Raw genomic sequence first — 21,016 nt, 5'->3', positions numbered from 1 at the left:
GACATGATTTATGAATGAGGATTGCATTCTCCTCTCTTCCCAGGACCGCCCAAGGGGAACAGGTTTGCGGTGTGAAAGGAAGAAAATACGTGTGAAGCATATAATGCATTCTGACTCCGTGAGAAAACGAACGTGACGCATGTCCACACAAAACAGTATAGAGGAGCGTACATGCTGGATCCAATCGCATCGGTGGTGTGCTTGCTTTCTGAAACACTGTTGGTGTACGTCAACAAGACAAGCGACCAGCAGTTAGTGGATGAGTGAATTTCTCACCCATTTTTTTCTCCAAAGTGACAACCATTAATACACATTCACACACCGACGACAGAGTCAACCATGCAAGGTGACAGCCAGCTCAGTCGGAAGCAGGAGTTAGGTGTCTCTCTCAGGAACACCTCAACGCCTCAGCCGGGGGTCGAACTAGCAACCTTCTGGTCACAAGTCAACCGGCTCTACCTCCTGAGCATCTGCAGAAGCACATCTTAACACTTCACACCAACAGACCCCAACGCGTCACTAAGTGGTGGACGGTTTCTCCCAGGAGAGCTGACGTTGCGAGTGGATCGCTGGAGAACGTCTTGGCGGACCTTCAGAGTCCACCTTTGACCCGGGTGTTGGGCTCACCTGGAAGGGCATGGCCCACAGGTTGGGGCAGAGGAAGAAGAACCACATGAGCTGGTTGGTGTCGATGGCCACCAGGCTGCAGATCTGGGCCACGGTGAGCTCCCCCATGGACATGTTGGAGGTGCACAGGCGCAAGATCTTGTTGTAGATCTTGGTCTGGGGGGGGGAGAGAGAGAGAGAGGGACGCGTTAGCGTTCAGCTTGAGATGCATAGACAGTAGCGCGTCCAGTGTTACAGAACAGCACTGGAGCGGCAGCAGACCACGAAGCTCAGCCTTTGCAGAGCGGTGCGGAGAATCATAACTCACATTTACACGCATTGTAGTTATTGGCCTTATTAAGTCAGGGATGGCCTAGATGTGCCCAGACAACCCTATTTAGGGGTGGATCATTAAGGAAGCTTGTCTGTTTTGGCAGGATCCCGTACAAGGTTTCATCTGTGATATTGTTAAACTCGCTTTCTTTCGTTGCCCCATGGGCCGTACTCCAGGGGGTGGAACTAGGTCTCAATATTTGCTGAGAACATGGAAATAGGAACGCTTCGATTTAATGAGTCTTGAGAAATTTGTAAGCAAAAAAAGAAAAGAAAAAAGTATGCACATATAAGGGAAAGGCCAGACAATTATTCTATGGTATATGAGTCTTTGTAAGCAAAAAGCAAACCAATACCCAAATCAAATGCAATAGCCATATAGGGCCAATGCCATATTTGGGCAGTGCCATATAAGGGCAATACTTCCGCGCCTTCCCGCAGCCTCACAGCACCTGTATGGCCCCTCGCAGGTTGATGCCGGTCTCGATGGCCACGTAGTAGGAGGCCTGGAGGAAAGTCCTCTGGAGGAGCAGGGCAAAGAACAGCAGCACGGCCAGAACATAGGCGTTCTCCAGGAACTCCTGGGACGAGATGAAGTGGATCCCCATGTGGCTCATCTAATGGTAGAGAGACAGAGAGATAGATAGAGAGAGGAAGAGGGAGAGAGAGGGAGAGGGAGAGAGCGAGAGAGAGCGAGAGCGAGAGAGAGAGAGAGAGAGAGAGAGAGAGAGAGAGGGAGAGAGAGAGGGAGAGAGAGAGAGAGAGAGAGAGAGAGAGAGAGAGAGAGAGAGGGACACGTAGAGAGAGGCATTTGTTGTTAAGTGGTAGGATAATACACAAAAAATGCTTACAATTATCTATAGAAGAGTGGGAGAGAGAGGGAGAGAGAGCGAGAGCGAGAGCGAGAGCGAGAGAGAGAGAGAGAGAGAGAGAGAGAGGGACACGTAGAGAGAGGCATTTGTTGTTAAATGGTAGAATAATACACAAAAAATGCTTACAATTATCGATAGAAGAGAGGGAGAGAGAGGGAGAGAGGGAGAGAGACTAGCTCAACTGGTAGAGCATGGTACTAACACCGTCATGGTTTGTGGTTGGAGTCCCACCGTGGCTAGCCATGCTCAGAATATATTCCCTCTTACAGTACAGTCAGAGGTTTTGGATAAGAGGACACAGAGTGCACTATATTGGCCAGAGGAAGGAGAATGAGAGAAATATCAAATTTTCTTCAAGTTGGAAGTCATTACTAAGTGGTGTGTTAAGAAGCAGTTTGGGCAGTGAAGCTGAGGGTTGGTCTGTAGGAGGAGCAGGGTGAGGGGTGAGGGAGGCCCAATGACCCCCTGGGGAAGGGACGATTCATTTCACACCAGGTGATACATTATTCATCATCGCCACTGTAAGAATAGAGATGGTGTGATGAATTATTGATATTAAATCAATCGTAGCTTTATCCATGCAATTATTCATCTGCCTCTGAGTCAGTCAGTCAGTCAGTCAGTCAGTCAGACAGTCAGTCAGTCTATCTAATGATTCATTTATCTTTCTTTCTGTCTATCTATAACTCGATCTATCGCCAGTTCCCTGAAACAGATCTGTTTCATCCTTTTGATCTATTTGGTTTTTGTAAACCCTCAAAAGGACGGCACTCTGCTATAATTAAATGGGCCCCGACCTTCTCTTCAGAGGAGGAAAGAGCCCTGTACCGATCCAACTTCAACTTTTGATAATCCGCTCCATCGCACAGCAACAAATAATTCAGGAGGCATTCCAATGCTCACTCAGTCGTCAGTAGGCTGGCCCTGGTCCGGCCCGAACCCAGACACCCTGGGCACGGAGACGACAGCGCAGATCAAAACACTCCTGAATATTCACCCTGCATGCTTCAGTTAGCGCCCTGGCCACAGGACCCAGGCGGTGTCAAATGTCCCAGAAGCAGGGCCTTGACCTCCCAGAGGTCGTGGGGGAAGCCTTGCACCTGACACGTCCTGTCGTGAGTTGTGCAGTTCTGCGATAGGTACCTAGTTACCTCAGCCTGCTCATTCTGTTTGTCAGTCTGTCTGTCTGGCTGTCTGTCTGTCTGTCTGTCAGCCAGCGGTCGGTATAACTGCTGACACTGGCGCTGTTTTTAGTTCATCACATGATGAGGGATGATACCTTTAGACAAAGGGACTAAGAATAGGCATCTGTTTCATTTGAAGTCTGCCTTAACACTTCAGGCAATCAGAATACCGCGAACTCGACGACAGTGTTCTGTCCAACTGAACAACTGTCTGATGCCAACTGACTGGCTCACTGGGTGGGAGGGGCTTGGGAGTGTCCATAGCAACAGAGACACGCCCCCTGCAGGACGTTCTTGTCAACAAAGAGATTAGGTACGGGATGGCCGGCATTGTTCTTTTGTAGAATATATCAGTGCTAGAATGTGATTTTATTGAATACATTATTTAAACCCCCATCGATCAACATCGACTACCGATATGTCCAGGACGATTTAAGATCCATCTTGGATCCACCGAGCTAGCGTTAAGAACCAAGATGGCCGCTATGTGATTGAGGCACAGGGGGACGCGAATTTACGAATCCGCCCTACTCTGTCTGTGATGGGCCGGGTTGCGGGCAACTCAACCGGACGCTTTAGAACTCTTCGGTACCCTCGCTGTGAGCATTCGAGAGCGTCACAAAGTAACCCCTAACCCCTAACCCTAACCCTAGCAGCTAATATCTAGGCAGTTAAAGCACGGTAGTCGAATCTATAGACAGTAGAATCAAAGACAGGGGTGACGTGTGGACGGACCAATCAGAAATAGGGAGGGGCGTGTCTTTTGGGGTTCTGGGCGTGGCCATAGTAGGGTTGGTGGTGTGGCCAGCAGGGCGGCGCTCTCACCGTGGGCTGGATGGAGCGGTTGTCCTTGCTGACGTGGTGCACGATGCCCGAGATACAGAGCGGCCCGGCGAAGCCCAGCAGGTCGGCCAGGAAGCGGAAGGTGATGCTGAGGATGAGGGGCCGCCCGAAGGCCTTCCGCAGGGCCCTCCAGATCTGCTTGGGCCCCAGGGGGACGGAGCCCTCGGGCCTCTGGGGGGAGATGAACGAGGATCAAAGGATGGAAGGAGAACCAGGCGGAGTTAGGTTCCTGTTCCCTTCCTGTTCTGCAGCACCCCCTCCTTGGCTAGCCTGGGGGGGGGGCTTTAAATGGGGGGTTACAACGCTGTCATTATTTAACACCACTGCCGTGTTCCATCGCTTTAACGTGGATGTCATCGTCTCATTACATACGCTTTGTTATTTTTTGTACTTTTTGAACATTTCCAGCGCGGCTGAGATTGATGATCAAAGAAACATCTGGACGGTCAAAGCAAAGTAAACAATCCCACAACCATGTGTATTCATGTGTTTCTGTTTGAGCATGTGTGTGTGTGTGTGTGTGTGTGTGTGTGTGTGTGTGTGTGTGTGTGTGTGTGTGTGTGTGCGTGTGTGTGTGTGTGTGTGTGTGTGTGTGTGTGTGTGTGTCTGTTTGTTTGCGTGACAACAGATGTGACATTCAGCGTCTGCCCTCTGCTTCCGCTGCCAGCTCTTGGTTAACAAAACATTTATGAAGAGTGCTCCCTCACGACCTCACACACACACACACACACACACACACACATGCACACACACACACACACACACACACACACACACACACACACACACACACACACACACACACACACACAGCTGTGTGTGTGTCTAATAGTGGAGTTGAAACAACGTAAAGGTCTCAGGCGCCCCGACACTAACTTCCCATGATGTGCGAGGTCAAAGGCCGGGATGTAACGCACGGTTCACAGAGGGGCGGAGTCAACCGCTCAGCGCTGTTGTGATTGGTGCTAAAACCCCCCCCCCCAAGGCCGGCTGTCCCCCCCCAGCTACGAGCCCCTCTCCCCCAGGACTCGTCCGTCCCTCTCATCCCTGCTGCCGGCCGGACGGAGGCCGTGCTTCGTTCACACCGGAAGAGTCGGTGACGAATTAGTCACGGAACTCTGCGACCTTTGACCTGTTGGAAAACACTGACCCCGATGGACGGTGACCTCGGCCTTGACCCCTGGCACATGCAAGAGGACAGGCAGGCAGACAGGGACACAGACAGACAGACAGTCATACAGACAGACCGGGACAAAGACAGACAGAGAGACCAATAGATGTCCTCTCCTGATCCCTTTCCTTGACCTCGATGGAAAGCTCGATGAGCACAAAGAAAGATGTCAAGGAGAACTCAAGGACTTAGGAAAAGCCAACTGTGAAGGTAAGAGAATCCGACTGCACCTACGCTGGGCCATAGGGATGGATTCGGACGTGGGTCGACCGTGGGAAAACTACAATGTTCCGGAGGGTACTAAAAGAGAATCTTAGATACTTCGCTACCTAATTCTTACCGTGTTGTCTCATGCAGGCTTTAAGAAGATTGAACAACCGGGGTGGAAATAAGACATTTATAAAGGATATCAAACAAGAGGAACTAAATGATAGTCCCATTATGAATGACTACTCATGGTCATGGTGTGAATCCCAATTATTATAATTCTACAAAGTTAATATCGCCATGGTGATTTTTTTCGCTTAAGGACGAATGGTGGGTCACTTTAAACGATGCTACCTCAAGGAATTATGGGATGGCATTATCTCCTTCCATTCTTAAAGGATGTTCCAGTGTACAATATGCTAGATGCGATATGAAAAGAAAGCGCTCGAAGCACCTATCCTTGGCATTTATTATAATAAATTGGAATAAATATAATAATAATTGAATACAATTCTTTCAGTCCTTATCACAGCTGCCAGGTCATTTCACTCAGTAAGGAACCTTCCCCGGCAAAAGAGACCGCAGCTTCTGTCTCAGTGTGTGAGGGAGGATGTGAGCTAGGGTTAATCCAGTCTGGTGCTCACACTGAAGCACTGAGTGTGTGCAGAACCGTTACGTAATCACTTCCACCCCTGTGGTCTCTTTGAGATAAACATCCATGTTAATCCCCGCATGACCATGTGAGCAGGCAGACATGGTCTGTTTAGGCCTGTTTTACAATTTGAGTTGTACCTATCCAAATACAACAACAAAATAAACCCACATGCTGAAACAATGGTGTTTCCCATGTTAATGCACACCAATGCAGCGCAACATCAACGTTTAATCTGTGATCATGGGAAACCCTAGCCTGGGTACCCCCGCCCCTTCTGCCGGCGGTTTGAGTCCGCCCTGCAGAGGGGTGTGGAGATGGAGCGATACATTTCTTTCTGCTTCTAATGCGTTTTTGCGGGAGCCAATCGCCAAGCTGGCTTCCCCCCCTGGCGCGCTGTTGGCCGGTTTAACACAATGACGACAGGGAAGCGACGGCAGGCAGCCAATCGCGTACCGAGTCATTTGAACCGTTGATCACGTCTCTTTTGCTGAAGAAAATGACAGCAGCCTCCCCAGACCAAGCTCAATCTACGATTGAGCTTGGTCTGGGGAGGCTGCTGTCATTGTTTCCCGGGAGGCTGCTGTCATTGTTTCCCTAGCCTGGCTAAACCCAGCCCCACAGAGCTTCCCTTCCTCCCCTCTGAGACCCCTCCTCTCAGAGCGACCCGACGGCGACGCAGGGCTCACCGCTCGCAGCGTCTGGGCCTGGAAGGCGCGGTGCAGCCTCAGGTAGTTGGTGAGGGCCCTCATGGCGATGGGCAGCTTGCCGATCACCTTGAGGTCGATGGGGCGGCGGTGGGCGGCGGTGATGAAGGTGTTCATCCACCAGTAGGTGGCCTTGGACAGCAGGTTGACGAAGGGCTGCAGGAAGCGCACGCCGAGGTCCTGCAGGTCCTCGGGGGGCTTCACCTCCGTGGGGTCGGCGTAGCACACGTAGCGCTGCGCGGACCGGGGAGGAGGATCATGGGAAAAAGAGGAGGGGGAGGTGAGCACGTCGATGGGGAAGATGTTGATTGTGGGAGAGGCAGAGCGCTCTGGGACGAGCTGGGGACACTTGAGGGTGTATACATGCACGCACACACGGCACGTACGCACACACACACACATACACACACACACATACAAACACAAACACCTACACACACAGACACGCACACACACCCACACACACATGCACATGTACACACACATAGACAAACACACGCATGCACGTGCACATACACACAAATAAACACACACAGGCTCACGCAAATAAAGCATATTCATAGCTCGCTGTTACAATTTGGAGCTGAAAGAGACATCCGTAGAGGTAGTGATAATGATCATATTCTCTGCCAGATAAACAAGGCTCAGAATAGAAAAGTCTCCTAAATAAACCGTGAATACATGACTGTGTGCTTCATATCGCCAGACATCCTGTTTACTTTCAATGGGTGTAAATTATAGCCTGCTGCCGGAATCTTCTGTGATTGCCAAGTCTGATGGCTTTATGAAAAGACGTAGGCCTTTTACATGTCTAGAACTTCATAGAAGTAATGGCGCGTTTCCAACGGAGGGTGCGGTTCGGTTCGGTTCGCAAAAGTGCAGCACGGTTCACGTTTCCACCGCCAAAAGTGGGGGTGACCCGGACTGAGCCGTACTCGTTTCGCACTCGTCTCCAGTACTCCTCCGTTGGGGTACTGACGCCTGAAAGGGTGCCGGCAAGTTCGAGCTACACACGCCCTCCGTCGATTTGTCGACAGAATTGTCACTACCGGGCGACATGGGGATACAAACAAACAAACAGTACCCGTGGGGTATTATTCTGGACAACGGACATGTCGCGCAAAACTTTAGCTTGGGCAAACAAGGAGGTGGAGACGTTACGAAACTGTTGCTGGACGACTTCCATGGTCGCTCTTGGTTTAATGTGTCGAATTCCTCTTTTCAATTGTTTTTATTGAGCAGGCTACACTGTGTCGCGCTGCTATGATGTCACGATGTTTAGGTAGCTGCCGCGGTGATCGACATCCGGCCTACCATAAGGGTACTGTCGGCGGTGGCAACGCGACCTCGGAACTGAGCTGGGCTATACCGCCCCCTCCCTACTGGACTGAGGCGAACCGAAACGCACCCTCCGGTGGAAAAGCGCCATAATAGAGCTGTGAAGAAGGGAAAAACTTAGAAGAGGGAAGTCTAAATATAAGACGAGGGAAGAGACAAAAGAGAAAAAATAGCTGTGAAAAAGCACAATTTAAAAATTCTGCTATGTTTCCCATTGGTTCATACATTTTTTTTGCCTCATATATAATGCATAAATTAATATATCTGAACAAGTAAATGCTGTCAGGAGGAATGAGTAGAAAGTGCCTCTACTTCTTATGTAAAATAGGTCAGTGTATTCTATAGACCCAGCCTCCGAGCACATTGCACAAAGGCTGTCAACTGATTTGATTTTGATTAAAACTGATAGATCATCTCAAGTGCATATTAATCTTGAGATAGACTTGCCCACATATGCCAATCAATGAAACTCATAGGTTGGAATGATTTATACACGGGAAAAGGAATCTATTTCTTCCAATCACAGGCTAATCTAATCCCTGTATCGAGGCCATCCCAACATGTCTATTCACAGCTGAATAAGAGGTAAGCATTCACTTAGTACCGTAAAAGTGGAACTCCGGCCTGAATAAAGAATGATGCTGTTGATTATATGCCTTTATATAGTGTGGATTCCTCAGAGGTTACATTTATAAAAGGTTCCAGCTAAAAAGGTCCAATGAAAAATACAATATGCATATATTTAATTGAATCATGTTGGTCCATGGAGCATTGAAGAACAATATCGTGAGAAAAACATAAATTCCTCCCCACACACAGGCGGTAAATCACTCACACGCTACATCACAAAAATTGGAATCCCGATGATTCCGCCCGCATTGTGTGACGGTGATGATTCATGTGGTTGCGTGATATGATGTGATCGCTCATTGCAGTGTGACTGACCCTGCCCATGATGACTTTGACCTCTACGGCCAGCAGCAGGCCGTACAGCAGCATCAGCAGCCCGGCGATGCAGTAGCGGAGCTGGCGAGGACCGATGCCGTGCTCCGTGTACTTGGCAAACTTGATGGTCTTCATGATGAACGCCAGCAGCCAGTAGATCAGGAGGGCTGGGGAGACACGTAGGGCACCTCAGACACGTAGGGCACCTCAAGACACGTAGGGCACCTCAGACACGTAGGGCACCTCAGACACGTAGGGCACCTCAGACACGTACAGGAGGGGTGGAGCACACACACACACACACACACACACAGACACACACACACACACACACACGCACACAGACACACTTAGACACACACACTCACACATACACACACACACACACACACACACACACACACACTCACACAAGCACAAACACACACACTTAGACACAAACACACATACACACACACACACACACACACACTCACACATACACACACACACACACACACACACACACACACACACACACTCACACAAGCACAAACACACACACACACACACTTAGACACACACACACACACCCACATATATACAGAGACACACACACATACAGACACACACACACATACAGACACATACAGACACTCACACAAGCACAAACACACACACACACACACTCACACATACACGCTCACACACACACACACACACACACCTACAGACACACACACACACACACATACAAACACACACACACACATACAGACACACACACACACACACACACATACAGACACTCACACACTCACACAAGCACAAACACACGCGCCCACACACACCACTCCAAACGTTTTCTTATATAATTAATAATAATAATGTAATTCTTTAAGATAATTATTATAATTATCATTATAATTTACAAATAAAATTAACTTTTTTATATATCTCTTATCATTCTATAGATTGACAGTTTATAAATATTATCACTGTGTTGGAATCAAGTGGATTATCAGGGGATATCCACGACAAACACATACTGGTGATTTTGTTATCATCAGTATATTTACTCTTAGCCAGCTGTGGAATTATTAAAGGAGAGCCTGACAGAAGGAAGGAGGGGGAGTGAGAACACGGTGCAAAGGATTTGAGACTGGCTGTTTCTCTGCATGAGTCATTCAACCAATGTCTTTATATGTGAGCCTCTCCCATAAGAACAAGGGGTGGATGGCATTACACTGTCCATTTTACTGAACTCGGATGACTCACGTCCACTAGAGACCTTGAAATCCCCATCCCACGTCCAAATGAATGAAGGGATTTGTTTCTATTCAGTGTCCTACACAAGGACGATCGGGGAGGGATTTTTTTATTGCATTATTTATTTTATATTCAGATTTATGATGTACAAACAAATGATCAGAGGCTATTAAAGAAGAGATCATGAACGGACGCTCATCCAGTTGTCCAGACGCATTCGTAATCGTGTTCTAAACATGCAGAGGGAGCATGGCTTTCTTACAATGCCTTCTTCTCAATTCTTCTTCTTCTGCATTGTTTGCCTTGACCTGATGCAATTTCATGTAGGAACACGATTGGTCCAAAGTCAATCAGCACCACAGAGCCTTAGTCAAATGAACCAACTCATCTGTGAATGTAAACATTGGCAGAACTGATGTCCACCTAAAATATCAGTGAATCCCTCATAACATTTCAATGTCCTGGAATTAATAACTAGTGATAAGGTGATTTAAATGCGTCCTTCCATCAGGCCTCTCGACCCCTATGCGCTTCATTATGTCTTCAGTACATCAACATAAATGCGGACAAATAACATAAAGTCCGCTTTTTTTGGAAGCTAGACTGATATCTGCTTAATGCTAGTGAACCCATACTCTGTTCTCCTTTGACCACACACTTTAATGGAAAGGGAGAGACAACTACACATATGATATGAGGATTGTGTCAGCTGCTCCTGCCACCCGTCACCTAGACGTCTCTGATGGGTTCCTCCGGCACCAGGACACACGGGATGTGGAGTACACATCATTTAGAGAGTGGGCAACATTTCCGAGCAGGTGGTGAATGCTGACATGTCACAGATCTCCCTGAGAGTGTGTGTGTGTGTGTGTGTGTGTGTGTGTGTGTGTCGGTGGGTGTGTGTGTGTGTGTGGGGACGGCTACTTCATCCCGTGTGCCTTGATTACTAAATGTGCAACAGATGTGCAGCCTCAGAGAACAATCAGTCTGACTCTGTGCCAGGTGTGAGGCTGCTTAGGCCGAGTGCCAATCACACACAGACGCTCCACATAAGCTGCAGGGCTCCAGACTAACTTTTTCCTTGGGTGCACTGGTGCCCCTAAATTTTTAATTTGGGTGCACCAGCACGTATTTATGGTGCACCCAAGTTTTGAGTTGTTGGGGGGGGGGGGGGGGGGGGGGGCGTAAATATCGGTATCGATATTTACGCCATTGAATAATAATATCTTGACCATTAAATAAATGCCTTAAATAAATGCTGAATCTGTATCTCTCATAAAGAATATCGTCAGACAATGCCAAGGGATCGGTTCTGTCCCGAAAAACCCTTTGTCTCCGGAGAGACGCCTGTACGATAAGTGCGTCGAGGTCCATGGGAACACCCACAAATGGTGACGCCATTATCGGAGGAGGGCTAGGAAGCTGCGCACGCCGATATAAGTAGCCGATGTCCGGGTAGACTCGCTGAAAAGCTGCTCCCGACCAGGTTTGGTTGCGAGCGTAAGTCACCATGGTGATACAGCGACGCTTAAAGAGATCGACTTTCATGGTACAGCTAACCCAGGCTTTCAGCTCAACATACCTCGCTAACCCTCTAATCTAGCTTCGTAGTACAGGCCCCTGGATTGGGTTTTGCGGGTTTGTTTCCCGGCGTTTCTATTGTTACCGGTCTTGCGTGTTCCAACGGAACACGCAAGACCTAATCAATACTTCATTCACTGCCTAATCAATACTTCATTCACTGCCTCTTCCGTGGTTATTACAATATTATGAATAGACTGCTCTGTAAAAAAATAAATAATAATTATACCAGATACATTTTCAGTCGCACCGGTGCGCCCAAATAAAATATTTGGTCGCACTACCCCGAATTCTAGGCGCATGTGCGCCCATATTAGGCGCACTCTGGAGCCCTGAGCTGTGTTCGAAATCGTTCCCTATCACGGATATAGTGCACTATATAGGGTGCTCGCCATTTTGTAGTGGTGTTCGAATTCTCAGTGGTTGAAGTAAAGTACCCCAAATTTGCGTGTACATACGATGTTCCCTACATGTTACTCCCGTATACCACAATGCAATGCGGTCGTGTTTTTCCGGAGCAGAAGAAGAAGCTGAATAACCGCGAAAACGAATACATTTAATGATGGAGTCTCCGGCTGTCGTTTAGAAATGTCAACAATTGAACATAGAAAATGTAACATTCAAAATTAATAAAAAAAAACTTGAACAAGGAAATGTAACATGCAACATCAATACATCCTCCAGCTTTCCTCGTGAGTGCCCGGTTTGTTTACCTGATGGGCGCGTCTGTCTGCGTCACACAGATACCCGGCGCATTTACTGACGCGAAAGACGTTGAGAAAGGTTCAGCGTAGTGTCCGAATTCTCGTTTGTTCGTTCCCTTTAGTGCACTATATCACGAACACTATATAGGGAACAGTGAGTGAGTGATTGGGGAACGATTTTGAACACAGCTCTAGAGGGAGAGAACGGTATGGGGCGTTGAGGAAGAGGAGCAGCAGCACTGCTGTGTGTGTGTGTGTGTGTGTGTGTGTGTACCTAGCAGGAGCTTGGGGAAGTTGGAGGTCTCGATGTTGTGGTAGTACACGATGGAGGTGATGGCGGCCATGAAGGCCAGCGCCGCGGGCATGTAGAGGTGGAGGTGGTGGGAGCTGCTGAACCTGAGAACACAACACCACCCGTCAGGACACAACACAACACAATACGACACAACGCAACACAATCTGACCCGTCAGGACACAACACAACACAATACGATCCACAATGACACAACACAACACAATACGATCCACAATGATACAACAGAACACAACACAATACGACCCATCAAGACCACAACACAGCACAGCACATCACAGAGGGGACGCACACCTCCATGGATGGGCACCATGGGAACTTTACATTTGCACATAGCACTCAAAAATATGCGCACAGTTAACATTTGTACACTTGTACATACATACAAACATACCAACATACAAACTAACACAAACACATATACTGTAGAAAACTCACACTAAAACATACACAAACCCATCTAAAGCACCAGGCCCACACACCCACACACACACACACTGTGTGTACTTTAAGTCAAGTCCACCCACACACTAAGTGTGTTCATAAAGATCAGGACCACCCTCCTTTAGCACCTGGGGGTACTGTAACCAACCCATTTAATGCCTGATGTACAGCCGATTAAGTGCTCAACATTCGCTCTAATTTGCCCACCTAAGCCATTGTGCGCTCCACAGTCTACCGGGAACAAAGTGCAGGCTACTCCATTGTCAGCTACGATTGGAGGAGATGTCACAACGTTTATAAAAATAGCCCCACTGAGCAGACTGAGAGAGGGAGAGGGAGAGAGAGAGAGAGAGAGAGAGAGAGAGAGAGAGAGAGAGAGAGAGAGAGAGAGAGAGAGAGAGAGTGTAAGAGGGAGGGAGAGAGAGAGAGAGGGAGGGAGAGAGAGAGATAGAAAGAGAGAGAGGAACAAAGAATATGAAAGAAGAGAGAGAGGGATGGAGAGATTGACAGAGAGAGAGAGGGAGTGGGAAGAGAGAGAGAGGGAGGCAGACAGAGCAGGTAGAGAGTGCAACAGATAGAGGGGGAGGGAGAGATACAGAGAGGGAGGGGAAGAGCAAGAGAGAGGTCGAGAGAAAGAGAGAGTGGGAGATACATAGACAGATGGGGAAAGAGAATATAAATTAAATGTCACGTGCCTGTATATACTAATGAAAACCTTCCCACAGAATCGAGTCCCTCTGATCAGATCGGGTTATACTCACTATCCGCTCAAGTCAATCGAGCAGAAGCGAAAGAGCCAGCTCACCCATCGGAGACGATGCCCTCGGCCACCTCACACACCAGGACGAAGAGCAGCACGAAGGTCAGCAGCCAGCGCAGGTTGTGGCCGGGGAAGTGCAGCCAGGTGCTGTGGTGGATGTGGACCTTGGAGCTCTGGCTGCCCCAGCCTGTCGGGATGGAGGAACAGCAACACAGACCGGAGCCTCAGAGACATGCAGACCCAGGTGTCCAGGCTTACCTGTACAATCCACACCTCTCCACCGTGCAAGGCTGAGCGGAGAATGAAGTCGTAATGAAGGACTTCCACAACATATGCTTATGTTGAGGGGTCACTGTAGTCTCCTGGGCTGTGTGTTCAGGCTTGAGGGCCAGCATGCACACATTATAGTAAATAAAGCGATAAAGAGATAGGCCGACAGGGTTTGTCTCTCTATATTTAGAGGCTCATGAAACATGTATTATCCTCGATAGAAAAACACTAGAAACAGCTGTGCTCCCTACCCTAACCTGAACTCACACAGCTCATAAATTAGCAAACTAGCTACAAGCTAACACTCTTCCGTTGCGTCCCTCCATATCCATTATCTCAAGAACATCATATTTCCCATATTTGGTAAAAAGGTGAGGATAGTGTGACGTAGTTATTGAAGTGATAGATATACATTCAAATCCCTGCCAGCTAAATGATAAAGATATCACTGCACGCACATGCACACACACACACACATAAACTCTCAATCTCTCTCAATCTCTCTCAATCTCTCTCTCTCTCTCTCTCTCTCTCTCTCTCTCTCTCTCTCTCTCTCTCTCTCTCTCTCTCAGCCATGGAGGAGTGCAATGTATTATGGTTGTGGAATATTGAAAATATTTTTTGTTGTCTTGACCTTTTCATGTGTCTATGAAAGATATAAATCCTCCTTGAGCTCTGATATTAATAAATTCCCATTTAATTTCCCTCTCCCTTCCCTTTCTCTTGGAGAACAAAGCCATACTGTACTGTAATCTCTAAAGACCAGTGGTTCTGATCTGTTGTTAGTGCAATAGCCTATCAGTAAAGCCCGGTGGCGTGTTGCTTAAGCAAGAGCTAACTGAATGGTTTTGTTTGGGTTTCTTGCTTGAGGTTAAGTAAACCATTTACACAGTCTGGCTTGTGACAAATGTGTCGAGGAAGGCACTGTCAAAAGTACATGACAAAAGTATAACATCCACAGAGAGCATCTAAAAATATATGCCTTAGCTGCTATCTGCTGCATTTCTGCCATTTTGGACTAATGGCATGGCTTTGGACCCATCAGGCCAATCATAGCACCATAATTTGGGTTTGTCTGAGTGCGGGAACAGAACCCAGGATGTGATGTTAAACAGTACGTTTAATGCACACATGCACAGAGTCAAAAGCACGCATATTCTTAATGGAAATTAAGAGACGGATGTGACTACATCTTTAGAATATAGATGTGACCACATTCCTAGAATACAGATGTGACTACATCACAGAATACAGATATGACTACATCAATAGAATACAGACGTAACTACATCACTAGAAGAGAGACAGATGTGACTATATCACTAGAATACAGGTGTGACTACATCACCAGAAGAGAGACAGATGTGACTACATCACTAGAGGAGCTGTGACTACATCACCAGAAGAGAGACAGATGTGACTACATCACTACAATACAGATGTGACTACATCACTAGAAGAGCTGTGACTACATCACCAGAAGAGAGACAGATGTGACTACATCCCTAGAATACAGATGTGACTATATCACCAGAATACAGATGTGACTACATCACCAGAAGAGAGAAAGATGTGACTACATCACTAGAATACAGATGTAACCATATTCCTAGAATACAACTGTAACTACATCACCAGAAGAGCGACAGATGTGACTACATCCCTAGAATACAGATGTGACTACATCACTAGAATACAGATGTGACTACATCACCAGAAAAGAGACAGATGTAACTACATCACTTAGAAACAGATCAGTCCTATGCTCCGAATAAGAAGAGCAACAGACAGCCTCTGGTTTAAACACACTGTCAATGACAAGACAGGAGGTCAAAGAAAGTCAGGTCAGAAACAGGTGCACTCAGATGCTGGGATTCTGCAGCTAGTTAGTCCTTCACAGATGTCAAAGGTGTACACCACGGGGATGAGGACATACCATCATGAGGTTATATTGGTAGAATGCTGCGATCAGACGAGCAATAGAGTACATTATATTTGAAATCAATGCATGCCCTTCATGCATCACTCATTCACTTATTATGTATGTATATATATATATATATATATATATATATACATTTATATTGTTACATCATTTTACAGCTTTAGAAGTAGACACTGGCATTGTAATCTTGATTATCTGGGGTAAACGACAAGCCCACACATTCCTACTGATGCGAGGTATCCAGCTCTACTTTTAACCAGTAGATACAGAAACATTTGTACGTTTGTGTATGTGTGTGTGTTTGAGTGTGTAAACTTATCCACACTCCCCCGAACCCCATCGCAGGCACACTCACCGATGAAGAGGATGGGGAAGGTGATGAAGAGGACGAAGACGTGAGGCACCACATTGAGCGCGTCCAGGAAGCAGCCGTTGTTCAGGACACCTCCGTCCACGTTGTACGCAAACGAGTTGTTCTCGACCCCGCAGAACGCCAAGGACATGTTGGAGCCAGGACTCTGCGGGCGGGCGGGAAGCCGGCCGGCAGGAGAGGAGAGACAGGGAGACAGACGGGAGAGTTCTCAGAGCATGTCGTTACTCTCTACAGCCTCAGAGAGCACGGCACTCCTAGGGCATCTCCTTCAAGTTTTAAAAAAGCCCAAGCCTCTTTGTTACATCCTCCAGAGCTGCCGTGCGCAGAGAGCTCGAGCCGGAGGCACAGGAGCGGAGAAAGGGGCTGAGGAGAGGCAGAGCAGAGTCCCAGTTCGGTGCGCTTTAACTGTGAAGTCCTGTGCAGGAGCCTTGCCTTGGTGGCCTAGTAATGCCCGTTCCCGCGCGGATCCTTGCAGCCGGCAGCGGCAAAAGCGGTTCAGAAGATAAAAGACAAAGCCTGATCGTGTGCAGCGCTGCACAGCCCTACTTGGATCGCACCGGAGTCTCCTTCTGTGGACACACGCGCATGCACGCACCCAGGCTAAGCTCGCTCTGTCTCGCTCTCTGTCTATCTTTCGCTCGCTCGCTCTCTCTCTCTCTCTCTCTCACGCTGTCTATCGCTCAGATACGCTCAGTAATCTTACTCTCTCACACACACATGCACAGGCAAGAGCACACGCCGGCACAAATCGCACAGCATCGGCAGGCTTCTGCAGTGCACCTGCTATTCCTGTCTTGTGTGGCAGTATCCAGAGTCCGACCTTGGAAGACGACAGCACACTGAGGCTGAATGAGAGAGGAAGGACGGACGGTAGAGAGGGGAGGGGGCAAGAGATTAATGAATGACTGAGACCGAGGGGGGGAGAGAGAGAGGGAGAGAGAGGGAGAGAGAAACAAGGAGAGTGAGACGGACCGAGAGAGATACAGAGAGCGAGAGAGAGCGGGAGAGAACGGGAGAGAGAATGAGGAAGCACGGGAGAGAGAATGAGAGAGTGCGGGAGACAGAGTGAGAGAGAGCAGGAGAGAGCGAGAGTAAGAGAGAAAGAGGGAGAGAGAGAGGAAATACAACAGCAGTTCAAACGTCATGTGAAGCAAAGCCCAGCTCTCTAGATCCCAAACCATAAACAAGAATTACATAACTATGTTTTCCCATTCACTCATCACATTTTCCCACAATTCAATTCAGGATATGCAGGAAATGCACACTACTTGCTGGATTACTTTGGTAGCACGAACAGAAACCTGTGAGCACTAAATATTTAGGACGCTATAGAAAGAAGGCAGAATTTACATTTTTGTCATTGGAAAAAGAAAATGTATCTGCAGTAACCCATGAAGGAAGTAACAATGTACCCTGAGACCTCAGGGTCAGCATGACCTCTTAAGACCCCGATTTCATCGACTTCCTGTGAAAATAAAACAGCGCAGTGTGGTGGTATAGGGTTGGGGAGTTGAGTTCACTGCCGTGTTACGATGACCAATGCTGGCCTCAGCTCATGCAACAATGCAGACCCATAAATCACAGACAGCCAAAGTTCAAAAGGCGGCAGCGCACTGAACAGAAAGTATAAATAATAATATGAAGTGAATAACGAGATACACGGACAGATGTGTGCTCACTGTAATTCAGCTCGAGTTTCACAAGAAATGGGAAGGATATTTCAGTATACAATTCGATGGATGAATAGAAAACACCACCCCTCTTTTAGAGCAGACACCCGATATCACCGCGCAGGTTTACGGATGTGGTCACCAGTACGCAGTGGACATGGGAAGTTGTATGCAGGGGTCACGCAGATGTACTGAGGAATGACACGGGGTGAGCGCTTTGACGCCACTCTATCTTTACACCACCAACCCGACACCCCAGGAGCAGCACACACACACACACACACACGCACACACACACTCGCGGCCCCACTGACTTCCTGTCCCACGGAGGACACGCTACTACGTGGGACGGCCTGGGAATCTATACGGGCCCCGTGATGACACCGTGACATCGCCCCCCCCCCCCCCAGAGCAGTGGTGAGATAACACGGCGCGTTCATCGCATGACAAATGGGGCCCATGTTATGTGGGACATAAACGCAAATAACGCTGACTCCTGTTCTATTTGAGTGTAACGCAAAGCACTTACAGTCACCGGGCAGATTGATGGGTTCAGCAAGCATGCGTATAGACATCGCAATAAGTCATTTGTGTGGGGTTGCTGAGAAAAGCCCACATTATACATTGTGTTATTTATTGTTCCTGTTTGGTCCTTATCAGCAGTAGCCACAGTGGCTCGCTGGTGAGATGCCCCAGGGCTGAGAGTGATAAAGAGAGAGGGGGGGGGGGGAGAGAGGTCAGGAGGATACAGAAAGGGAGAGAGAAATGTGCAGTCATGGGAAATCCAGCATAAGGTTGAAATTGAACTGTTGAATGAGAACCCACAATCTTTTCCGATTGCTATTCATAGTCAGCCAACATCATAGGATGTCAAAAAGTGATTATTTTACATAAAAAAAGCAGTAAGTGTGTGCACATGCAACAATATGTGTGTGTGTGTGTGTGTGTGTGTGTGTGTGTGTGTGTGTGTGTGTGTGTGTGTGTGTGTGTGTGTGTGTGTGTGTGTGTGTGTGTGTGTGTGTGTGTGTGTGTGTGTGTGTTTGCCTGTGTGTGAGGTGTGAGTGCGCTTGCGTGCCTGTGAGTGGGTGTGTGGATCTGTGAGTATTTAAGTGTTCAGAAAGTTCTGTTGGAGAATTCCGTATCGTTAAAGTTAAGGAATCTTGAATCATGGCTACGATAAAATAAATTCTAGACCTATATATATTTATACAACAGTTAGTAATTTGATTGGACTAGAGGCAAAATAAATGTACACTACATGAGTGCTAGAGTATAACAGCACTAACCCTAACCCTTTTAACTATATATGAATCAGTCCGTTTTACAGGTGTTATCATAACCGTTAATGTTATAACGGTCTTTATGTAGCTTAGATTAAGACAAACTTTGCACCGCAAAGATGAACGTATTTCCAGACATACCATTTGAGTTGACTTACGAACGGTTGTCAGAAGAGGACGAAGGGAACGTAACGTAAAGTTTATGTGTTGCTTGGTAACAGTTCCGTCCCAGTCCAGTTGCGGATTTAAATATGATTTAACGGTCGTACTGATATTCAGTACAACAGCAATCCATCTCGTTGCTTAACATACGTGTGTGTGGGTGCGCGTGCGTGTGCGTGTTAGCAGCAAGGGTCACCTACGGGTCATGATTACACCACACGAAAACTGTTTTTAGGGGGATGTCTGACTGCGCACAAAATACTAATTATTAATCATCTAAGTTACTCTCCGTAAAGACAACATTCATTAAGGTTCTCGCACACCCCTACTCACATTTACACCCCTGATCTGCCTAGTCACATCCACAAGTAGGCCCACATACCGGTTTGTAATGGGAGATGATGGTGTATCAACGGTGACTGTTGGCTCCAAAGAGCTCTTCCATGTTATCAAAATCATCAAACAAAAAACTACAAGCACCAGATTATATAATGCGATGGAACGTTTCAGTCGTGCTAACAGGCCCGTGAACATGTAGGCTGCACGCAGGCGAAAAAAATAATTTGTCAAAGTGCAGATGACTTCGTGACTCCGCGACGTATTCTGTTTACAGAGTCCATCACGTACGCAAACAGCCGGGCTGCGTTGTTCCTGTCATCCGGTCTCCTCTGGAGTGCTGTCCGAGGTGCTGAACCCGGGATCCGGCTGATAATGTGAAAGAAAGTCATCGACCTAACCCCACCTCCTACTTCTTTGAACCCAGTGATGGCTTGTGTTGTGTGACCGCAGTCACGTAGCCCATAATGCCAACATGGAGGGGCTTATCCACATGGGCCTACTGTGGATATCTCTGGATAACAACGCCGCATCCCATTGGACGCAGCTAAATAGTAGGACATCAGAAACATTTTGATATTATATATTATGTTGTACAAATATTAAATATCTATCTCACATCGTATTTCATTTCAATCCCGTAAACACTTTTTTTTTTACTGTCCGCTATAAGGCCTAAAAAAAGGCCGTTTAAATGAAAACGGGACACTGGTGCCCCCTATGGACATATATTATGACAGTGTTTTAGACGGAACGTGATGTCGCATCCAGCAGCGTTGCTCTGTCCGAAAACCAGGAATGCAAACGGGCAAAGTTACGCCTTGTTTCCTGGCTCGAGCAGAAGACTGACTCTGCCTAAAAACACGCCTCTTCAAAATGGGATTGGAATGAGTGTATTTCCATATTGACGAGTCTACACGTTTACCGACATTCTTTTGTTTTGTTCAGACTTTAGTTTACTGCTGCTGCGAGTTTGTGTTCCCCGCGCTTACAGATCCCGGTCTCCTCCATTAACATGATTGTTCTAAACTAAATGTAAACTGTCATCATCAGAGTCAAAGTATTGATGCAA

General features: G+C 47.5%; 1 protein-coding gene across 2 annotated transcripts in view; it reads right to left on the bottom strand.

Moving 5' to 3' along the window:
- The window catches only part of abcc8 (ATP-binding cassette, sub-family C (CFTR/MRP), member 8), a 63,464-nt gene extending 46,007 nt beyond the window's left edge, over positions 1-17,457 (bottom strand). The window contains exons 1-9 of one of the 2 annotated variants that reach the window (XM_030365997.1): positions 17,277-17,457; positions 16,479-16,641; positions 13,954-14,095; positions 12,666-12,787; positions 8,859-9,025; positions 6,558-6,809; positions 3,821-4,009; positions 1,392-1,556; positions 628-783 (exon numbers count right to left, since the gene is read on the bottom strand). In XM_030365997.1, coding sequence (XP_030221857.1) covers positions 628-783; positions 1,392-1,556; positions 3,821-4,009; positions 6,558-6,809; positions 8,859-9,025; positions 12,666-12,787; positions 13,954-14,095; positions 16,479-16,626 — 1,341 coding nt within the window. In that variant the 5' untranslated portion in view covers positions 16,627-16,641; positions 17,277-17,457. Of the gene's footprint in view, positions 1-627; positions 784-1,391; positions 1,557-3,820; positions 4,010-6,557; positions 6,810-8,858; positions 9,026-12,665; positions 12,788-13,953; positions 14,096-16,478 lie in introns of both variants that reach the window. The other variant, XM_030365996.1, reaches the window with a different exon arrangement.
- Between the last annotated feature and the right edge of the window lie 3,559 nt (positions 17,458-21,016).

This window comes from Gadus morhua, chromosome 9 (genome assembly GCF_902167405.1).
Source record: "Gadus morhua chromosome 9, gadMor3.0, whole genome shotgun sequence".
Taxonomy (NCBI): domain Eukaryota; kingdom Metazoa; phylum Chordata; class Actinopteri; order Gadiformes; family Gadidae; genus Gadus; species Gadus morhua.
This window is presented reverse-complemented; position numbering and strand designations above follow the sequence as displayed.